The sequence below is a fragment of the Vanessa atalanta genome, chromosome 25, assembly GCF_905147765.1.
Source record: "Vanessa atalanta chromosome 25, ilVanAtal1.2, whole genome shotgun sequence".
Taxonomy (NCBI): domain Eukaryota; kingdom Metazoa; phylum Arthropoda; class Insecta; order Lepidoptera; family Nymphalidae; genus Vanessa; species Vanessa atalanta.
Window position 1 is genome coordinate 7,039,809 of NC_061895.1, and position 16,804 is coordinate 7,056,612.

The following is a 16,804-nucleotide window of genomic DNA, read 5'->3' on the forward strand; positions in this document are numbered from 1 at the left end:
TGCGTGTTTCGCCGTGGCAACGACGACACGCAATACCGATGAAGCTAACGGACAAGGTACTGCAAGATTGGTTTCATCGTCCGTACTGGAAATAATTTCGTCCATGCCTAACAGCAAATAAGGATGACGACACACGAGGGTAACTGATTGGGCTGAATATATTCGAACTTGAATCAATTTCATAAATGAACAAATCATTTACCCGAGTCCCGGGGGCTAGCAATTATGTAATAGAACCTTTTAGAAAAATATAATGTTCATGTTCGTTTGTTATTTGAGTGATATAGTTTTGTTGCGTTCTACGTATTTATCACGCAAGTCCACTTCGCATGCGATGCTGTTATTAATTTCAAAGCGCTTTAGAACACAAAATCGATTTTTTACAACGTGCTGTGTTAAATTTACATTTATTATAAAAATAATGCTATTAATTAGTTAAATTGATTCTACTTACAGAAATCGGGACTATTTATAAATTTTGTAAACGAAAACCAATTTAATAAATAATAAATATTGGACAACATCATATACATTACTCCCATGATCCCAATTTAAGTAGCTAAAGCACTTGTTTTATGGAAAATCAGAAGTAACGACGGCACCATTTACACCCAGATCCAAGACAGCATAGAAAACTAATGAACTTTTTCTACATCGACTCGGCCGGGAATCGAATCCGGGATCTCGGAGGGCGTACCCATGAAAATCGGTGTACACACTACTCGACCACGGAGGTCGTCAATTTAATTGTTTTATAAATAAAGTTTAAAATCCAGTGAAGAATGAGAGGCAGGATCAACGGAATTCAATAAATTTATAGCCTATAATAATTTACGGATATCCACGTCGACTGGTCTTAGTCTCATAGTGATTCGTTCAGTAGTTTAAAGAAAACCATTATATATGTATAGGTTTAAATAACGTATTAGGATAAAAGTTATTTGCTTAACCGCAATAGTCATATAGTAAAAGCTGGTAAATAGTCAATAGCTTGACAAATATACTATTAACTCTAAAGGGAAACGGCTTATTAAAAAATAGTTGTCACTCGTGGCTTGACTCGCTTTTTTTCACGGGGTTCTCGCGAGGTGTGAGACAAAAAATTAGCCTATGTCCTTTAGAATTGCCTCCCAGCTACGATTAAGCTAAGATTATTTTTGCTGAACGTACCATAACCGTTAAATTATTTTAGTAGAATTGTCCCCAGTTTAAGCGACAAAATTTAACTAAAATTATAAATGCTGCAATACTGTAAAAAACTAAAATGGAAATGGGCTGGTCACGTTACACGTATGAAAGAATGAAATGAATGATAGATGATCAAATAAGATAACCATTTGGGAGGGGCCTTCAGGAAAAAGAAGTAGACCAGCGGGGAGGTGGCCCAACGAAATACTGCAAACAGTGGGTGATAACTGAATGGATAGCAATAGATAGAATTAAGTGGAGCAAAATGGGGGAGGTCTTTACTCTGCAGAGAGGTCCTTAATAATAGTAATTTGTTTTGTTTCTTATTTCTTATTATTGTTATTTTAATTTCACAAATTGTATTAGACATTGAATTATGTTATCATTACATAGTATAAAACAAAGTCGCTTCCCGCTGTCTGTCTCTGTGTATGCTTAGATCTTAAAAACTACGCAACGGATTTTGATGCGGTTTTTTTATTGATAGAGTGATTCGAGAGGAAGGTTTATATGTATAACACATGCATTATATAGCTGAGAAACACTGATAATTTTAGAGGTTTCTAATGTGATGTCGTAACACATTTTTTGCGCTTAAATTGCAAACGCTGGCCGAACTCTACGAGATAGATCAAAATAATGTACTACAGTATTCACGATGGTATATGTCTATCTCTAAGGGATAACCCACATTGCACCCGTGCAAAAAATAATAATTAAAAGGCGTTATTTCCGTTATTTTATCAATTATCAAATGACAACGGAACATACTCATATTGTCCAAGTGCATCGGTTATGTAATTGAAAATGCAGTAACAGCGAGCGTCGCTATCCAACGCGTATTTCGCTTAACGTTATTAAATTAACAATTGTGCGACTTCATTCGGACGGATGTCGTATCTAAGTAATAAATTATATTTAAACTCCAACCAGTTAATCCTTTTTAAGTACTTGATAAATTTTATTTTCATATTAAATTTGAATAAATTGACAATTTTCATTCACGTCGAGTTTTTAAATTAATACTTGTTTTTTTTTTCATCAATTTACCACAGACTAAGCGCTCTTGTTAAACTCAATTGTATATTTTTATTTGCTTAAAATTATTTAAAAATTAAACGCCAATGTACTTATGTCTGTTTTAAGATGCAGCATCATTTTTAAAGAGCACCATCTTATTTCGTTATATTGTTCAGTTATGATTTTAAACGTGAGTCAGAATCGTTACAGACCTCTAAGACCCTATGTTAAGACGTGATTTATATTTACATAACAGAGTTTATTGGCTAAGATCATTGCTAAATTGCCTTACTGAAATAAAATGGCATAATCAAATATGGATGAAATGGCAACCCTACTTTTTTTTTTAATAATTGAATTACATTTTTCTTGCAAAAAATTATTTATTATATAGTTACATAATATGATTATGTAATAATTATATATAATGCTTTTTTACTATCTAGTTAAATAGTGCCTATTATTGTACTAAAATATTTCGTCATAACAGTGAGAGAATCAGTTCTCTCAGACTGATGTATTGATTTCCTAACATTTATAAATACATTTAAATTGATCGTATAATAACAAAAATAAATTTGTTACTATAAATTGAATTGAAGTAAATTGATTAAATAATTCGCTTATGTTTATTAACTTAGTACAACTATCTCTAATTAATTTATATTATCTATAAATAAGTATGACATAGCTATTATACAATTACCGTTCCACATATATGCATTTAAAAGATAAAAAGTAAAAAATATATTATAGTTAGTTGCCTAGATACCAAATATGTGTCATTAATTATGGTTACACAATTACGCAATGAGAGTTTCATAATAATAATCCCTAATAATATTTCTACGAGCCTGTCAAAACTCATGGCGTAACCTTTTTAACTCGTACTTATTTCAGGCAAAGGTCCTTTCTTAAAGATCCGAAAAAGAAAAAAAAATAAGAAATATGATTTATGATTATGCAATAAAATTAAATCGATAAAATATTCCAAAATATTTTTCTAAATAGCATGTTATAATACTGAACAACTATAAGTATGATAATGATTTACATAAAACCTCACGTGATAATAATTTTATTTTTAAACACAAATCGAATTATACAAATTACGTTAGAATTAAATTGACTTACCTTTGACTCTATTTTCTACAGGCACACGTTGACATAGCAATATAATTCTCAATATCTCGAGATATTTACAATTGTATTTACACGTTCACGACTTTCAGCTTGTTACTGAGTTTCAGTGAAACGTCAGTTTTGTCCGCATATATTCTGCGCATGTACCCACAATGGCTTCGGGTCGATAGTGGCGTATGATAAGGTTTTAACTGCACCGTCCATTGCTATGCAGCGATATGCAACGCTATAGCACGCGATGTTTTTTTTTTTATGAATTTCTTTTGTCATTATATTTCTTTACATTATATATTAGAAAATTTTCACAACATTTTGTTACTTTTTCGCTATATTCGCAAAGGATCGATGAAAAACTAAGAAAACTTTTTTTCCGTAATAAAAATAAAAATATAATAAAAATATTCTTAAATGCGAGCAAGAAATCTGGCAAATATTATTAACGTAAATGTTTAAGATTAATTTAATTATTAATTAATTATGAAAAATAGAATATTTACTTTATAAACTTTCTATTTATTATTCTTGTAACATACGGTAGCGTAGCGTTGTATATGAGTTGCGTAGCACTACATTAAGTGGACGATCAGACTATACTTCGCCCCCATACCGGGTGACATTGTAAAAACGGGGTAATGTTTAGAAACGAGGTCACCGTTTTGTATTAGCCCGCGTTTCCGTTTAAGGTTGCCAGCTTTGAATTCTTGTTGCCATATCTAAAAAATTAAGTCTTACTGTTATTAATAACCGAGCCGTTTCAAATATCAAAATATACCCTTTTTTATATTATATTCAAGTTTTTAATTAAATAAAACATATTAAAAATATTCAATGTTGTTAATGTGTCTTTTAAAAAGTACAAAAACATTACCGTACTGAATACTCGAATTATAATCAAGCTAAGATGTAAAATACAGACTCTAAAATGTATTGGTTAACATTGATTATTGCATAGGTTATCTCTTATCAGGATAGGATTTAGGTCAGGCATCCGAAGCTACAGGCCAATAGGTTTCTGACTTGGAACACCACCGTGCTTTAAGCACAGCTTTCCGTTTGGTAAGGGATTAGTTCGGTTTACGAAGCATTTCTTGTCCAACGAGTTTAGCTAGGCTTTTCCGCCACGGTTTTCCAAATGATACAATAAAAAGGGCTCTTCCTACCTGGATTAGTCATGATGGCGACAAGAGAACTGATGGCCTGATACTGGTTCCCTTGGAACGAGGAACGGACGCGTTGACAGCTGACACACTGTTTTATGTTTTATATATTGCTGAGTTTCTTTCGCCGGTTCTTCTCAAGTCAGGGTGTTCCTTTTTCCGAACCAGTGGTAGTGTTTAATTTGACCATCAATAAGAAAGTGTAATACTTCTATATTAAATAAAGGAATTTGAGTTTGAGTTTGAGTTTGACTAGCAATTAAGTAAAAAAAAATATTATTTTTAAAACAGAACACTTGAAAGTGTTTTCTGTTGGTTGTCTTGACACAAATCTGGATTCGATGATGTTTGAATTAGATGGTGATTGATAACAGAAGATGAAGTAGTTCACCAAGAGGTCGATTTGAGGGAAAAATGTTAGTGACAATTTTAATCAAAAATAAAATATTATAGGCATTCAATCCGGGTATCTTGTGGAATGCCAAACTCTAACCAATTTAAATCTTGATAAGGTGTTAAATAATTATGGTATTTCTAAGCGTCAAGACTACGACTATGATGCCAATTTGGAAGGAAATCAAACAACGCCGAAAGACAGTCTTGATCTACCCTGATTTAGGCCGGGCCATAAAAAGTAATTGGTTCTTTCTGACAAGGAACTGTGATTGGCATTCTCAGCTGAAGGCTGTTTATTTGTTTTTATAATTCAGAAAAGACGTAAAAATATTGGTCTTCCAATTAACTCAAGACGTATTGGATTCAAATCCTGTTTCATTTTTAAAATAAAGAGTGCAGCTGAGAAATTTAACGTGCACAAGTGTTATACACACATACTTATGCGCCTCAAATTTCCGTTAAATTTACACACTATAATATAGCTGCATCTGATATTAGTTTGTGAAATAGAGGAAATCATCAAAAGATACTAAGACTATGCGTTATGTGGGATTTTAACCCACTTAAACCCTTGCAGCAGCCTTTTTTGACGCGATACATCGCTGCGTAATCGTTCTAACATATGCACCGTACCATGATCCGCTCGTGCTTCGTGACAGCTCATCTCAGGAAAAAAAAAACAGTGATGCTTCGAAGTTTGTATTAAATGGCCTGCAAATCCACGCTTCCCAACTACACCACGCCTTCTTCGGTTTCGACTCCCTATTAGATATCGCCAAGTGGAAGCAAAATTTAACATTTAACCTCATCTCGTAACACTATTTCAACTTACACCAGAATCCAAACAATTACTTGCATAGAACAGACCAATATAAATAATATGGAAGTATATAATAAAACAAAAGCATAAATTAAAATCCTATTTAATATATTATTTAATCGTCATCAACATCTGTAGAGAGATATCGCACTTCTGGGTCGTTCGAGTGCACATGTCCGCGGAACTTGGCGAGAGCGACTCGGCCGCGCGCCGAACGCACGACCACCATCCACGACGCCGTCGCCACGAATGCGATTACGAATACTATTATTAATACTACTTTCCATGCATTTGAGCTGTGTTCTTCTTCTGAAAACAAAAGTACTTTTTGATTATTTATATAAATACTGTCAAAGCTAAGAACGATAAGCGTAGCTATCACGCATATCAAGATAATAAATTTGGCTCTATTATTGGAATAAGGGAATAATGTAAATTATTCTAATGTAAACAAAAAGACGTCCTTCTTAAACTAATAGTCGTTTTTTTTTTCAATAAATGAAATTACCTTTCAATTGTACGTGTTTGAATTTCCTCGATTCGATGACAGTTTTCTTTTTTTCTTTATCAACAAATACAGGTTTGGTATTTTCTGGTATACTCGATAATCCTGACGTAGTGTTTTTAACTACCGAACTTGTAGTTGGTGTCTTAATTGTTGTTGTAGTTGTTGTAGTAGTTGAAGTTGTTGTAGTAGTTGTGGTAGCTGCAGTTGTAGGCTTAGTTGATGTCATTTTAGCTGTAGTAGTTTTAAATATCGGCTTTCCCGTTCTCGTTGTCATCCTGGAAGTAGTTTTCATAGTTGGTTTTGTCGTTATTATTCTTCTAGTAGTTGGTCTTCTCGTTGTCCTCTCTATTCTAGCAGTAGGCGTTCTTAGTGTTGTTGTAGAAGTTGTAGAAGTAGTTGTAGGTTTAGGTGTGGTTGTAGTGGTTGTAGTTGATGTTGTGGTAGTTGATGTTGTACTAGTTGAAGTTGAGGTAGTTTCTGTTACAGCTGCAATTAGTTTCTGAGTCTGTGGTGCACCATCCCCTAAATCTGTCGCCATGTCATCAGATATAGGTGCTGCAATCAAATTAAAAAAATAATTCAAAATACCGATCTATACTTTTAGTACGAAAAAATTATAATCTCATCTTTTTATTTTGGCACTGACAGAAGCTCCTAAAACTGAGATCCTAATAACTTAAGGTTATTATTGCGTATATTATTGTGTGAATAATTAGCTAGTTTTAACAAGTTTGTATGCATGGAATCGGTTCCTGATTTAAAACTTCACATGTTTACCAAGAGACGTATTGATTAAACCCGAACTTATGCGAACACTCTTCACTTTGGCTAGAAGCCAAATAATTTACCATAGACTCTTGTTCAATTCATCCAAATATTTTAAAATCTTCAGATACATTGAGAACTATATATTACTTGCTCTAAGATTAATAGAAGACCATCGTTAGTCTTAGTCGAAACATTTTTGAGCATATAATTTTAATTGTTATAAGAAAAATAAATAAGAAACTAACTTGGGTGGAATACACAGGTTTCCAAAAAGTCCAAGCAACAGTTATCTTCCATGAAGCAATCGAAGGTACAGCCACAGCCCACGGCGTGGAAAGTGTCATTCAAAAAACACCGGTTGGCACAGGAATCACCTGAGAACGTAAAGTATAAAAAAAAATTGTTAAACGATAGTGATAATTCATAGCCCAAATTGTCTGCGTTGTTTGCACATTTTGTAGCCTTACAATATTCGCACATGATGCGTAACATCTGACGTCTTGTGATTACGTACGACACCACGAAATGATAACGAAATTAACGATCCAAAAAAAATTCTAACAATAAAATATACCAAAGTTAATAAGAAATATTACAAAATCTCATAACATTGATAATAATAGATGAATTATAAATGAGAATAAAATAATTTAATAACAAATAAACTTAATAGGATTTTTGTCTCCCCTTCACTTAACGAAAGTTTTTCGCTAAAGTATTGACCAAATTTGCAATATTAATAAATCCTTGAAAATAGGTAATGCTAGTTTATGTTTATTAATTAAAAAATAATATTCAACACCCACTTCTAAAAGACGCGGGGGTTGTGGCCGCCATTGAAGCAATAGTACAATTATCTCCTTGAAGTATTGCTACGTCATCGATCGCGATGTCGCTCGTGAAGCTGGAACCTCGTATGCCTTCGATTACGATCTGTTTGAAAAATATTTAATACATTATAAAATGGAGGTCTGTTATATTTTTGTAAGAATTTGGACGAGGGGTTTTATTGTACTTTGGGACTGGCTATACCACATGGAGAATCCATCATATTTTGATTTTCTGCAAATATTTTTAGACATGTTTAAATGGAAAGGGACAAAGACAAACATACAACACTGTCTATTTGCTTTATATATTCGTTTTTAAATACTAATCGAAATTGTATGAAAATATAATTACCTGAAAATTTGTTTCCAAATCCGTAAGAGGAACGACAGCGCTGAACCAGAAATTTCCCAAATTTCCCCACTTTTCGAATAGAATGTATTTGTTTTCATCTGGCTTAAGGCTAATCAACGTTTGAAGTGAAAGAATATCTGGCTTTTGATAAACACGAAGACCACCACTTGAGCTAGAAATTAATAAGTATTTTAGTGAGAAATGGATACTAACAACGTCTGTCTCAAAAGATATTCAAATCATATACACTGCGTCCAGGCAGTGACTTAGCAAACGAGTTTGCCTGTCATTTTGATTGGTTCTCGTCATGGAAAACATTTTAAAAAAAAATCTACGATATATTATATGAACTCACTTCGTATCTCATTCGTGAAATATTTAATCTGGCTTGAAATTATATGCTATTTTCATTAATGTATTCTTCAAATGTCATGATTATTTTAGTCAATATTGTATAATTTCCTTACTAACTTACTTTATACTTTTATTGTACACCGCACAGAAAAATAAATAAATACAACATAGATCCAAAGACGCGTACAATTTTGGCGACCTTATCGCTACGTAGCGATCTCTTCCAGGCAACCAATAATTTCCTGACATTTCAGAATCGTGAACTGAGAATTTCGAGTCTTTTCTGATGGAATAGGTCTACAGCTCAAAGAACTCAAATTATTTACATTATTTCCTTTAGTATTGGATTTGTCTATTCAATGAACTTGACACTTGTATTAATTTTTATTATTTATTAAAATTTATGAATGAAAATACTTACTTCCCGTACATATGATAGAAGAACGAAAAGCAGGAATTTTTAGAAAGAGCGCTTTCATAAACTGGCGACACAAGACGCGCAGTGTCATTTTCTAATCTAGAGGTGCTCTCGATATACATATAGTATCCTGTTGAAAGAAATTACAAGATAACTACCACGACTGAATTATATCACAATTGTTCCTTAAGTGACTTTTATTCAAGAGTCAATTACGCAAAGTTCTCTTTAACAATTTTTACAGGACTTAAGGCTTGATAACATAAGCGTTACGAAAATCAAAATATGCTTTATTGAAATAGGCTTTTACAAGCACTTTTGAATCGACATTTAAAAAATATTAAATGAAGCTACCACCGGTTCGGAATGCAGATTCTACATTTTTCAACATTTAAAACTACAAAGTTACGTTAAATTCAATTAAAATATACATATAATTGTTAATATTAAATTAATTACAAATTATGCATAACGATTACAACAAAAATAGTTAGGTAGTATAGAAATTGATAATTGTTTAATTTCCATTTAGTCACAATGAAAACATTGGAAAATTTATTAAATTAGTCGCAAAGCCTGACTGAATTCTTTTTCATTACATGACACTTATAGTAATCCGAAAAGACATTTATGTATTTATAAACGTACCAGAACCTCCTTGTCCATATGTATGATCATACGAAGGTCCAGTCATTAGGAAAGAGCTAGGAGTCTTCTTGTTTAATCTCCTCCAATCAAAGTCATGTAGTTCACTCTGCGTCCATCCGCAAATATCAGGAGTTTCGAAGTCGCAGCTTAGTGCGCTTACGGCTGTGGAATCTGTATAATTCGAAAATTAAAATTATTGGTTTCTTCTGTAAATCATTGAAAGAAAGTAGGTAAAGGTCACAACTCTCCTTTTTAGGAATATAACTTTGAGCTTTCTGCATTTGTATCTTACTTTCTACGACGGGTTAGTATATATTCATAACAATTTTAAAAATGTCCAGCTGGTACCTGGCTATGCATTGGATAAAAAAAGGTGGAGGATTAACGTAAATCAAAAAGTGTATTTATTATTACCATCTACGGACTTCGCGTCGATTGGTCAGTCTCATACCGATTCGGACCGACGTTCAGTACTTTTTACGTGACTGACGCACAAAGAGAAAATATTTTCACTACAAATCTTCATATCTAGAGCTTTTGACAACTTTCTGTTAGGATAAATAAATTTAAACACAACCACATTCAAGCACCGTGGTGATCCATAAATCTCCATGTGATAAATTAGTGTTTATCATTCATCTCGTGGTCAATGATGATGATGAAATATCGTGTCCGCATAAAACGAGCTTAGGCCTTAAATATTCTCCCTAAATGGTGTGGAGGTCTTAGTCCAAAGAAGAACAATTACAGGCTCTTACTTTCATACTTGATACTTAAACAATAAGACGACTTGATTCTATAAAACCTAATGATTTAACTTTTTGCTGAACCGTTACCCTCATATCTAGAGCTTTAGAAGTAGAAGTATAACTTTAAGCCCGATAGTTATAATACTTAAATCGAATTTGAGCACTGAGTGGTGGAACCTTTATGCAATATATCTGTGAGACACTTGTGAATATTATAGAGTATATTAGCAGTATTCGGAGCTTATATAAAAAAAAATGAAGTGGCTTACCCACACACGTAGGAGCTGTTGAATTCCACCTCCTCCCATCGCAGTAGATAACGGACGATCCCACGAGCTTATGACCGGGTAGGCAAAAATATATAACCCAGGCGTCATCAAAGTTTGACATATGTAACCCATTGTCTATGTTTGGTACTTCGCATCCAGGACCTTAAACGTTTATTTAATTTAATGATTTATCTCCTAATAATTCTGTTTCAAAATCATTGTGTTCACATGAATTTTAAGTAAGTATTTTTTACTAAATCACCAAATTGTTTGGAACTTCTTGCACTTAACTCTCGTACCGTCACTTGCATTACTAATCTTTAACTACTTATGCTACGTGAAGATTGCTATAAAATCCTGTCAAAATTCTGGTACTAAAATGGACGAACATGTTATGATTACATAGGTAACATTTATGAATGTATTCAATTTATATTTATACAAATTGTGCTTTCGTTATCTTCAAATAACTCTTGCAAATATCATAAAGGCTAAAAATCTTGTAATTAAGAAACTGAAAATCAGTTTGAAGAAAAACTTAATAAAGAAAATGCACAGAATTAAAATGTAATTACTAATTCCGTCGCAAGGGTACGTCTTCAATAATAGATATAATTTTTTTATCAGACGCCATGAAGATATATATATTTATAATTTATGTGTGTAAGTAATGCTTGTTCTCTTGACCGAATTAGTGAACTGACTCAGGATTCGATTCCGGAACTATAGAGATTCAGAAATAACTACAACAAGCAACGATCTATTAATACTATTTACAGATAATCTACAAGATTTTGCCTTTAACCTACAGACCCATAGAAGTTATTCAATAAACACATTTTAAACTTACGTATACACACAGGAATAGGAACATCCCACTCTCCATCCCTACACGTTGCGTACTTGTTACCAATTAGTTCATAGTTTTGGAGGCAGATAAACTGAACGAGCCTCGCTCGCTGCCGTATTTTAACTCGGCCGTGATTGAGCCTAGGAATTGAACACGTACTTCTAAAATAATCTGAAACAAACATTAAACATTGTTATTTTTTTGTCATAGATAAATGAACTGACACATGGACACATTTTGGTAAATTGTCACCACTACCCATGGACATTGGGGCTGTAAGAAATATTAACCAACCCACCAACCAACCTTACATCACCAATACGCCCAACTTTGAAAACTAAGAAGTCATGTCTCTTGCGCCTGTAATAACACTCGGACCCTTAGTTAGTTAGAGAGGGGATAACCCCTCTCTAACTTATATTGCCCTTCAAAATTATAAATAGGAAAAAATATATCTTGTAAGCAGGGTCGAGGTTTTCTAGCTTCGGGAGCTGACGAGTTGGCTGACCCGCTCTTTTCAAAGCTTAGGTTAGAGGGACCCCTCCATGGCCCTGGTGCACTGCACCACCTAGCCCGATAGCTACGCTACTGGTTTAGGGATATATGCAGGATAGCCTTAGAATGAGTAAATACGTGTATAGAGTATGAAGAGATATACGACTGAAGACATATTGTGAACATAATACGAATATATGTTTTTGTCTAGCGTACGTAACCTTAATAAATAATAGGAATGGCTCTAATAAAAACCTGCAAAAGCGAATGACGCGTACATTTTTGTTCTAGGACTTATATTTATAAATATTAGCAATGTTATGCAACATTATCATGAAGATTTTTAATCGAATATATTATAAATTATATTTATATATATTTTTTGTTCTTAGTAAAGTAAGTCATTATAAATGACAACCTCCGTGGTCGAGTAGTGTGTACACCGGTTTTCATGGTTACGCCACTCCGAGGTCCCGGGTTCGATTCCCGGCCGAGTCGATGTAGAAAGAATTCATTAGTTTTCTATGTTGTCTTGTGTCTGGGTGTTTGTGGTACCGTCGTTACTTCTGATTTCCATAACACAAGTGCTTTAGCTACTTACATTGGGATCAGAGTAATGTATGTGATGTTGTCCAATATTTATTTATTTATTTATTTATAAAACTATAATTATATACATGTACAAAATATTGTTGTTTTTTTTTAATATTCCCGTTATTGTTAGTTTTCGTATATAAATTCCCGTGCCTTAATCAAGCATTTTTTCACACATTATCGAGGTCATTAAAGGTACCACCCACACTATGTCAGGACGGATGTCCGACACGCGTTCAAACCGTCAAGAGCGTGCGTCCGGCTGATAAAGTATATTTATTTCATATTTATGTTTTATATGAAGCAGGAAATTTACAGATGGAGTACCTGTGCCATTGGTCTATTTATTGGCATGCTATGATAGATTAATTTAAAAAAAGGGTTTAGAAGAAGTAGCCACTAGACAGTATATTACCAGGCCATCAATATTTTTAAGAAGTTAAAATTCTAAAATGACCATCATTACTGAGCTGGCGTAAGAAATAAGAATGACATTAGTTCAAGGGGTCGCTATAGAAACTGCGACTTTTTATCGATAGACAGATGACAGTTTGTATACCGTTAAATTATTAACAATAACTTGGTCCTCTACAACCTTTTTAAGAAGCTTAATAATAATAGGAGCCCTGTTTTAATAACAGCTTTTAATTAAGTATTATTAAAAAGATATTTAATAGGAAACAATTTCAACCCTTGATCATCGACTCGATGCTTTGATGCTTTGGTTATTTATTAGTCTAGATATATATAATAGATCTCTAGATAGATATATATAGACGCTTGTTATGACACTCTATCTATATATATATATAACTTAAACTGTCATTTAACAACTATTCTCTCTAACTATATACTCTATTCCAACCATAAGAGGAGAAAAGAAGCCAAATAAACAACATTTGCCAGCAAATTGACGCGATATCGTTGGTCGAGAACTTGATAAATCTATGATATTCACTATGGATCTGCGCAAAAATGGCGTCAGTGAGCGTCGAAGAAACTGTAATCGGAATTTTAGAAGTATAATTATAGTGAATATAATTAGTTAAGTGTAATAGTGTTGTATAACAAATAAAGATATATTAATCATAAACTCTTAGTAGTGCACAATATAGCTGAGTTATTAGCAAATCGCATGAAATACGTAAATCTAAGGTTTGTTTATCTTTATTCCTACTTCGATTGGAATAGGCAAACACAATTAATAGAAATTGAGAAAATGACAGTTAAGGTGACATATAAAAAGGTAAAGACAATTTTTTTTTATTGGAAAGATGTTATACAACTACAAGTATGTTGGGTGATAAATGAGAAGTGAACGTGTCCAAACGAGCCAGATTCGCGTATTTTTCGTAATTGTTGGCACTGGCGGACCAATCAAATAGAGTTGACTTTCCGTGCACACTTCAAATAATTCTAGCACCGCCGACAACAGTGGTCAAATTATAATCTCATATTACTTTTTATTAACTTCCTATTTAGTTTTAATGTTTAATATATAATTACGTTTTTGAGTTAGCGGAATAAAGATAAAATTGTACAACAAAAAGTTTTTTCGCGTAATGACACAATTAGGTATATCGAATCCTACTAGACCAATATAAAAGCAGAATTATTTATCTACATTAGGCTACGTAGGCGTTATAAAAAAAAAAGACAAAAAAGGTACAATACACAATCTATACTAATTTTATAAATGGGTAATATCAGGAATTCATGATCAAATTCTAAATAAAAACATTGTGATTGCTATAGGGTAAAATATATTTACATTATTTTCTTTATTAATAAATTGCGAATCGCTAGTAAAGGCTAAGTAACTCGTCGCGTCAATCCCAAATCATGACAGCACGGTGAAATAACGATTAAACTGCACTTTAAAGCGAATAAAAAATATTGATTAAGACAACCTCGATACGAATTTCTCTATTTAATCTTATTTAAAATCAATCACATCATAATATTGGCAAACAATAATAGCTATATTGTCTATGGAAATGTCTCTAAATTCACTTAAAACACTAATGTTGACTATAGACGAGACCCACTCGAGCTTCACTTAGCATGCCATAACCGTATAATATATTATGTTAGTATTCCAATACATCATAAACAAATAATATTATGTAAGTTAACTTGGTAACATATTAAAAATTAAAGCTCATGTCAAAAAAAAATGATAAATGGCATGTTACTCAATAAAAGATTATACTATAAAAAGCTTGGAGTTAGTATTTATTGATTTCTATTCATGATAAAAAATTTATTATACTTTACTGACATACTCTATATTTAAAATGGTGGAAAAGGGTAACTACTGAGATGCTTGTCGGTTCTTCCCGGTAGAATATGCTTTCCGAACCGGTGGTAGCTTTATATTTAATTCAACACTGTAACGTGACGATTCAAAAGTGTTTTTATGAGCCTATTTGAATAAAGAATATTTTGATGTTTGATTTAGTTATAACGATAATAATATCCAAACAATTAACTAAATTAAAAGTAAAAAAAACTCACCAGCGTTAAGTGATCCAAAAACATATAAAAACAAAACGAACTGAATAAACATTTTAACAAATAAATAATAACATATATAATATATTTATTAAAATTTATAGTTTATTCTCCGGCTATGTCTACATTTGGGAGCAAAACGTTCGACTGCAACGCAATTTTAAAAATGCTAAATATAATTTTTACACACGAATGAAGACTATTAAAAGTGCAGATGCGACAAATCATTTAAAAAGTAGATTTTTGTTCTTGTTCCTTTCCAGTGTTTGCATGCTTAAACTTTAAGGTTATAAAAAATACTTTAAAATTATAGACCGGTAAAACTGTAGGTATAATATGTTATGAAAACGAAACTAATGTCAAAAACATATCAGGCGCGTTAAGGGTAATGTTTAAAAAAAACATAATGTAATTTGTTTGACTAATTACTTATAATAATTGGTACATAAAAAATTGAGTATTTCAATTTGATGCGAAAAAGGTGTCAATACTTAATTTTTACTTTGTTTTAAAAATAAAGTATGTTAAACTCTTAAGCATCAATTATAAATAGGCATAAAAGTAAAAAATATCGTCTACATAATTATAATCTTTGGAACCGACGGGATGCGCGGCCACAGTTATCAAAGGAAACAGCCTTTCCAGCGATACTACTGAATATTATCGCTATCAGTCTCTTCTATACAACAAACAGATTTATACAAAACCCAAAAGTGTATCTTATCTATGAAACAATCGACAATAGATGATTCATTATGTCAACTTTCTAATTAGTTAACTCATTACTAATAATATATTTAAAAAAAAAGATTAGATTTTGAAATATAAATATTCTCGCTATGTCACATTTTAAAATCTAGTAACTGATTATTTATTGTTTAAAATGGCTTAAGTAAGTAAAGTTGAAAATAATTTACAATAAGTAGTTCTGATCAGTGAACGAATTAAATATATTTGAATTCCTGAAACTACGAGGAAAAGCAAAATATGTTCAGTCTCAAATATTCCTTAATAGTGTCGCATAAATCTTCGTAAAGCTAAGTAAAGCAAGATTCAAGTTCGTTACATAAACCTGTTACTTTTTTAAATTGTTTAGCTTTATAATACCATAAAATAACAGAATGGCTAAACACTTATTTAAGCATTTACGAGAAGCAGCTCCCGCAGGCCGCAACATTGTTTGCATCAAATGTTGTGTTCCGACTCCCGGAAAACCCGTCAAACAAACAAACAGATACACTAAAAAGACTTTCGTGTTTAATATTAATTATAAATTTGTAGATAACTCTCATTTGTAACACAAGATTATTGGTACAATAGTATAGTAGTAGTATGACTCATACGTACAAATATCTTGTATTTAGTCCTAAATTATGATAACTATTTAATTATGGGCATTTATTATTGTTTTTTAATCCGTTAAATAAACCGAATACAAAAAAAAAATCGTGTCAATTAAGAATTTAACGTAATATTTAAGAACAGCTTGTTTTTTATAATAATCATTCATTTTTTTGTTGCTCCAATAGTTAAATGTACCTAGTTTTGACCGCCAATCTTACCAAATATTAGCGGTCGTATAATAATAAAATAGTAAAAGTAGTCATTGGTCGCCTTGTTCTAATTATTTGTAACTAGGAAAGCTTATCATTTCGTGAAACCCACTAATTTCATGTATGTACCATGTTTGTATATTAAATTAGTCATTTTGCTGGAATTCAAGTCGCGTAG

General features: G+C 32.2%; 2 protein-coding genes across 11 annotated transcripts in view; both read right to left on the reverse strand.

The window, feature by feature from the left end:
• The window catches only part of LOC125073796 (calcium-dependent secretion activator), a 66,476-nt gene extending 63,008 nt beyond the window's left edge, over nucleotides 1-3,468 (reverse strand). For all 9 annotated transcript variants that reach the window (XM_047684840.1, XM_047684841.1, XM_047684839.1 and 6 more), the window contains exon 1: nucleotides 3,343-3,468. The gene's annotated coding sequence lies outside the window, so the exon portion shown is untranslated. The remainder of the gene's footprint in view (nucleotides 1-3,342) is intronic.
• A 2,343-nt stretch (nucleotides 3,469-5,811) lies between these two features.
• LOC125073797 lies at nucleotides 5,812-15,219 on the reverse strand. 2 transcript variants are annotated; one of them, XM_047684849.1, is made up of 10 exons: nucleotides 15,077-15,219; nucleotides 11,471-11,641; nucleotides 10,621-10,782; nucleotides 9,603-9,773; nucleotides 8,958-9,084; nucleotides 8,183-8,354; nucleotides 7,807-7,933; nucleotides 7,246-7,374; nucleotides 6,233-6,787; nucleotides 5,812-6,030 (listed from the first exon to the last, which is right to left on the reverse strand). In XM_047684849.1, the coding sequence occupies exons 1-10, from the start codon at nucleotides 15,126-15,128 to the stop codon at nucleotides 5,840-5,842; spliced, it is 1,857 nt and encodes a 618-aa protein (XP_047540805.1). In that variant the 5' UTR covers nucleotides 15,129-15,219; the 3' UTR covers nucleotides 5,812-5,839. The 2 variants fall into 2 exon arrangements, with proteins under 2 accessions (XP_047540805.1, XP_047540804.1); XM_047684848.1 differs by having other exon boundaries at nucleotides 5,812-6,033.
• Between the last annotated feature and the right edge of the window lie 1,585 nt (nucleotides 15,220-16,804).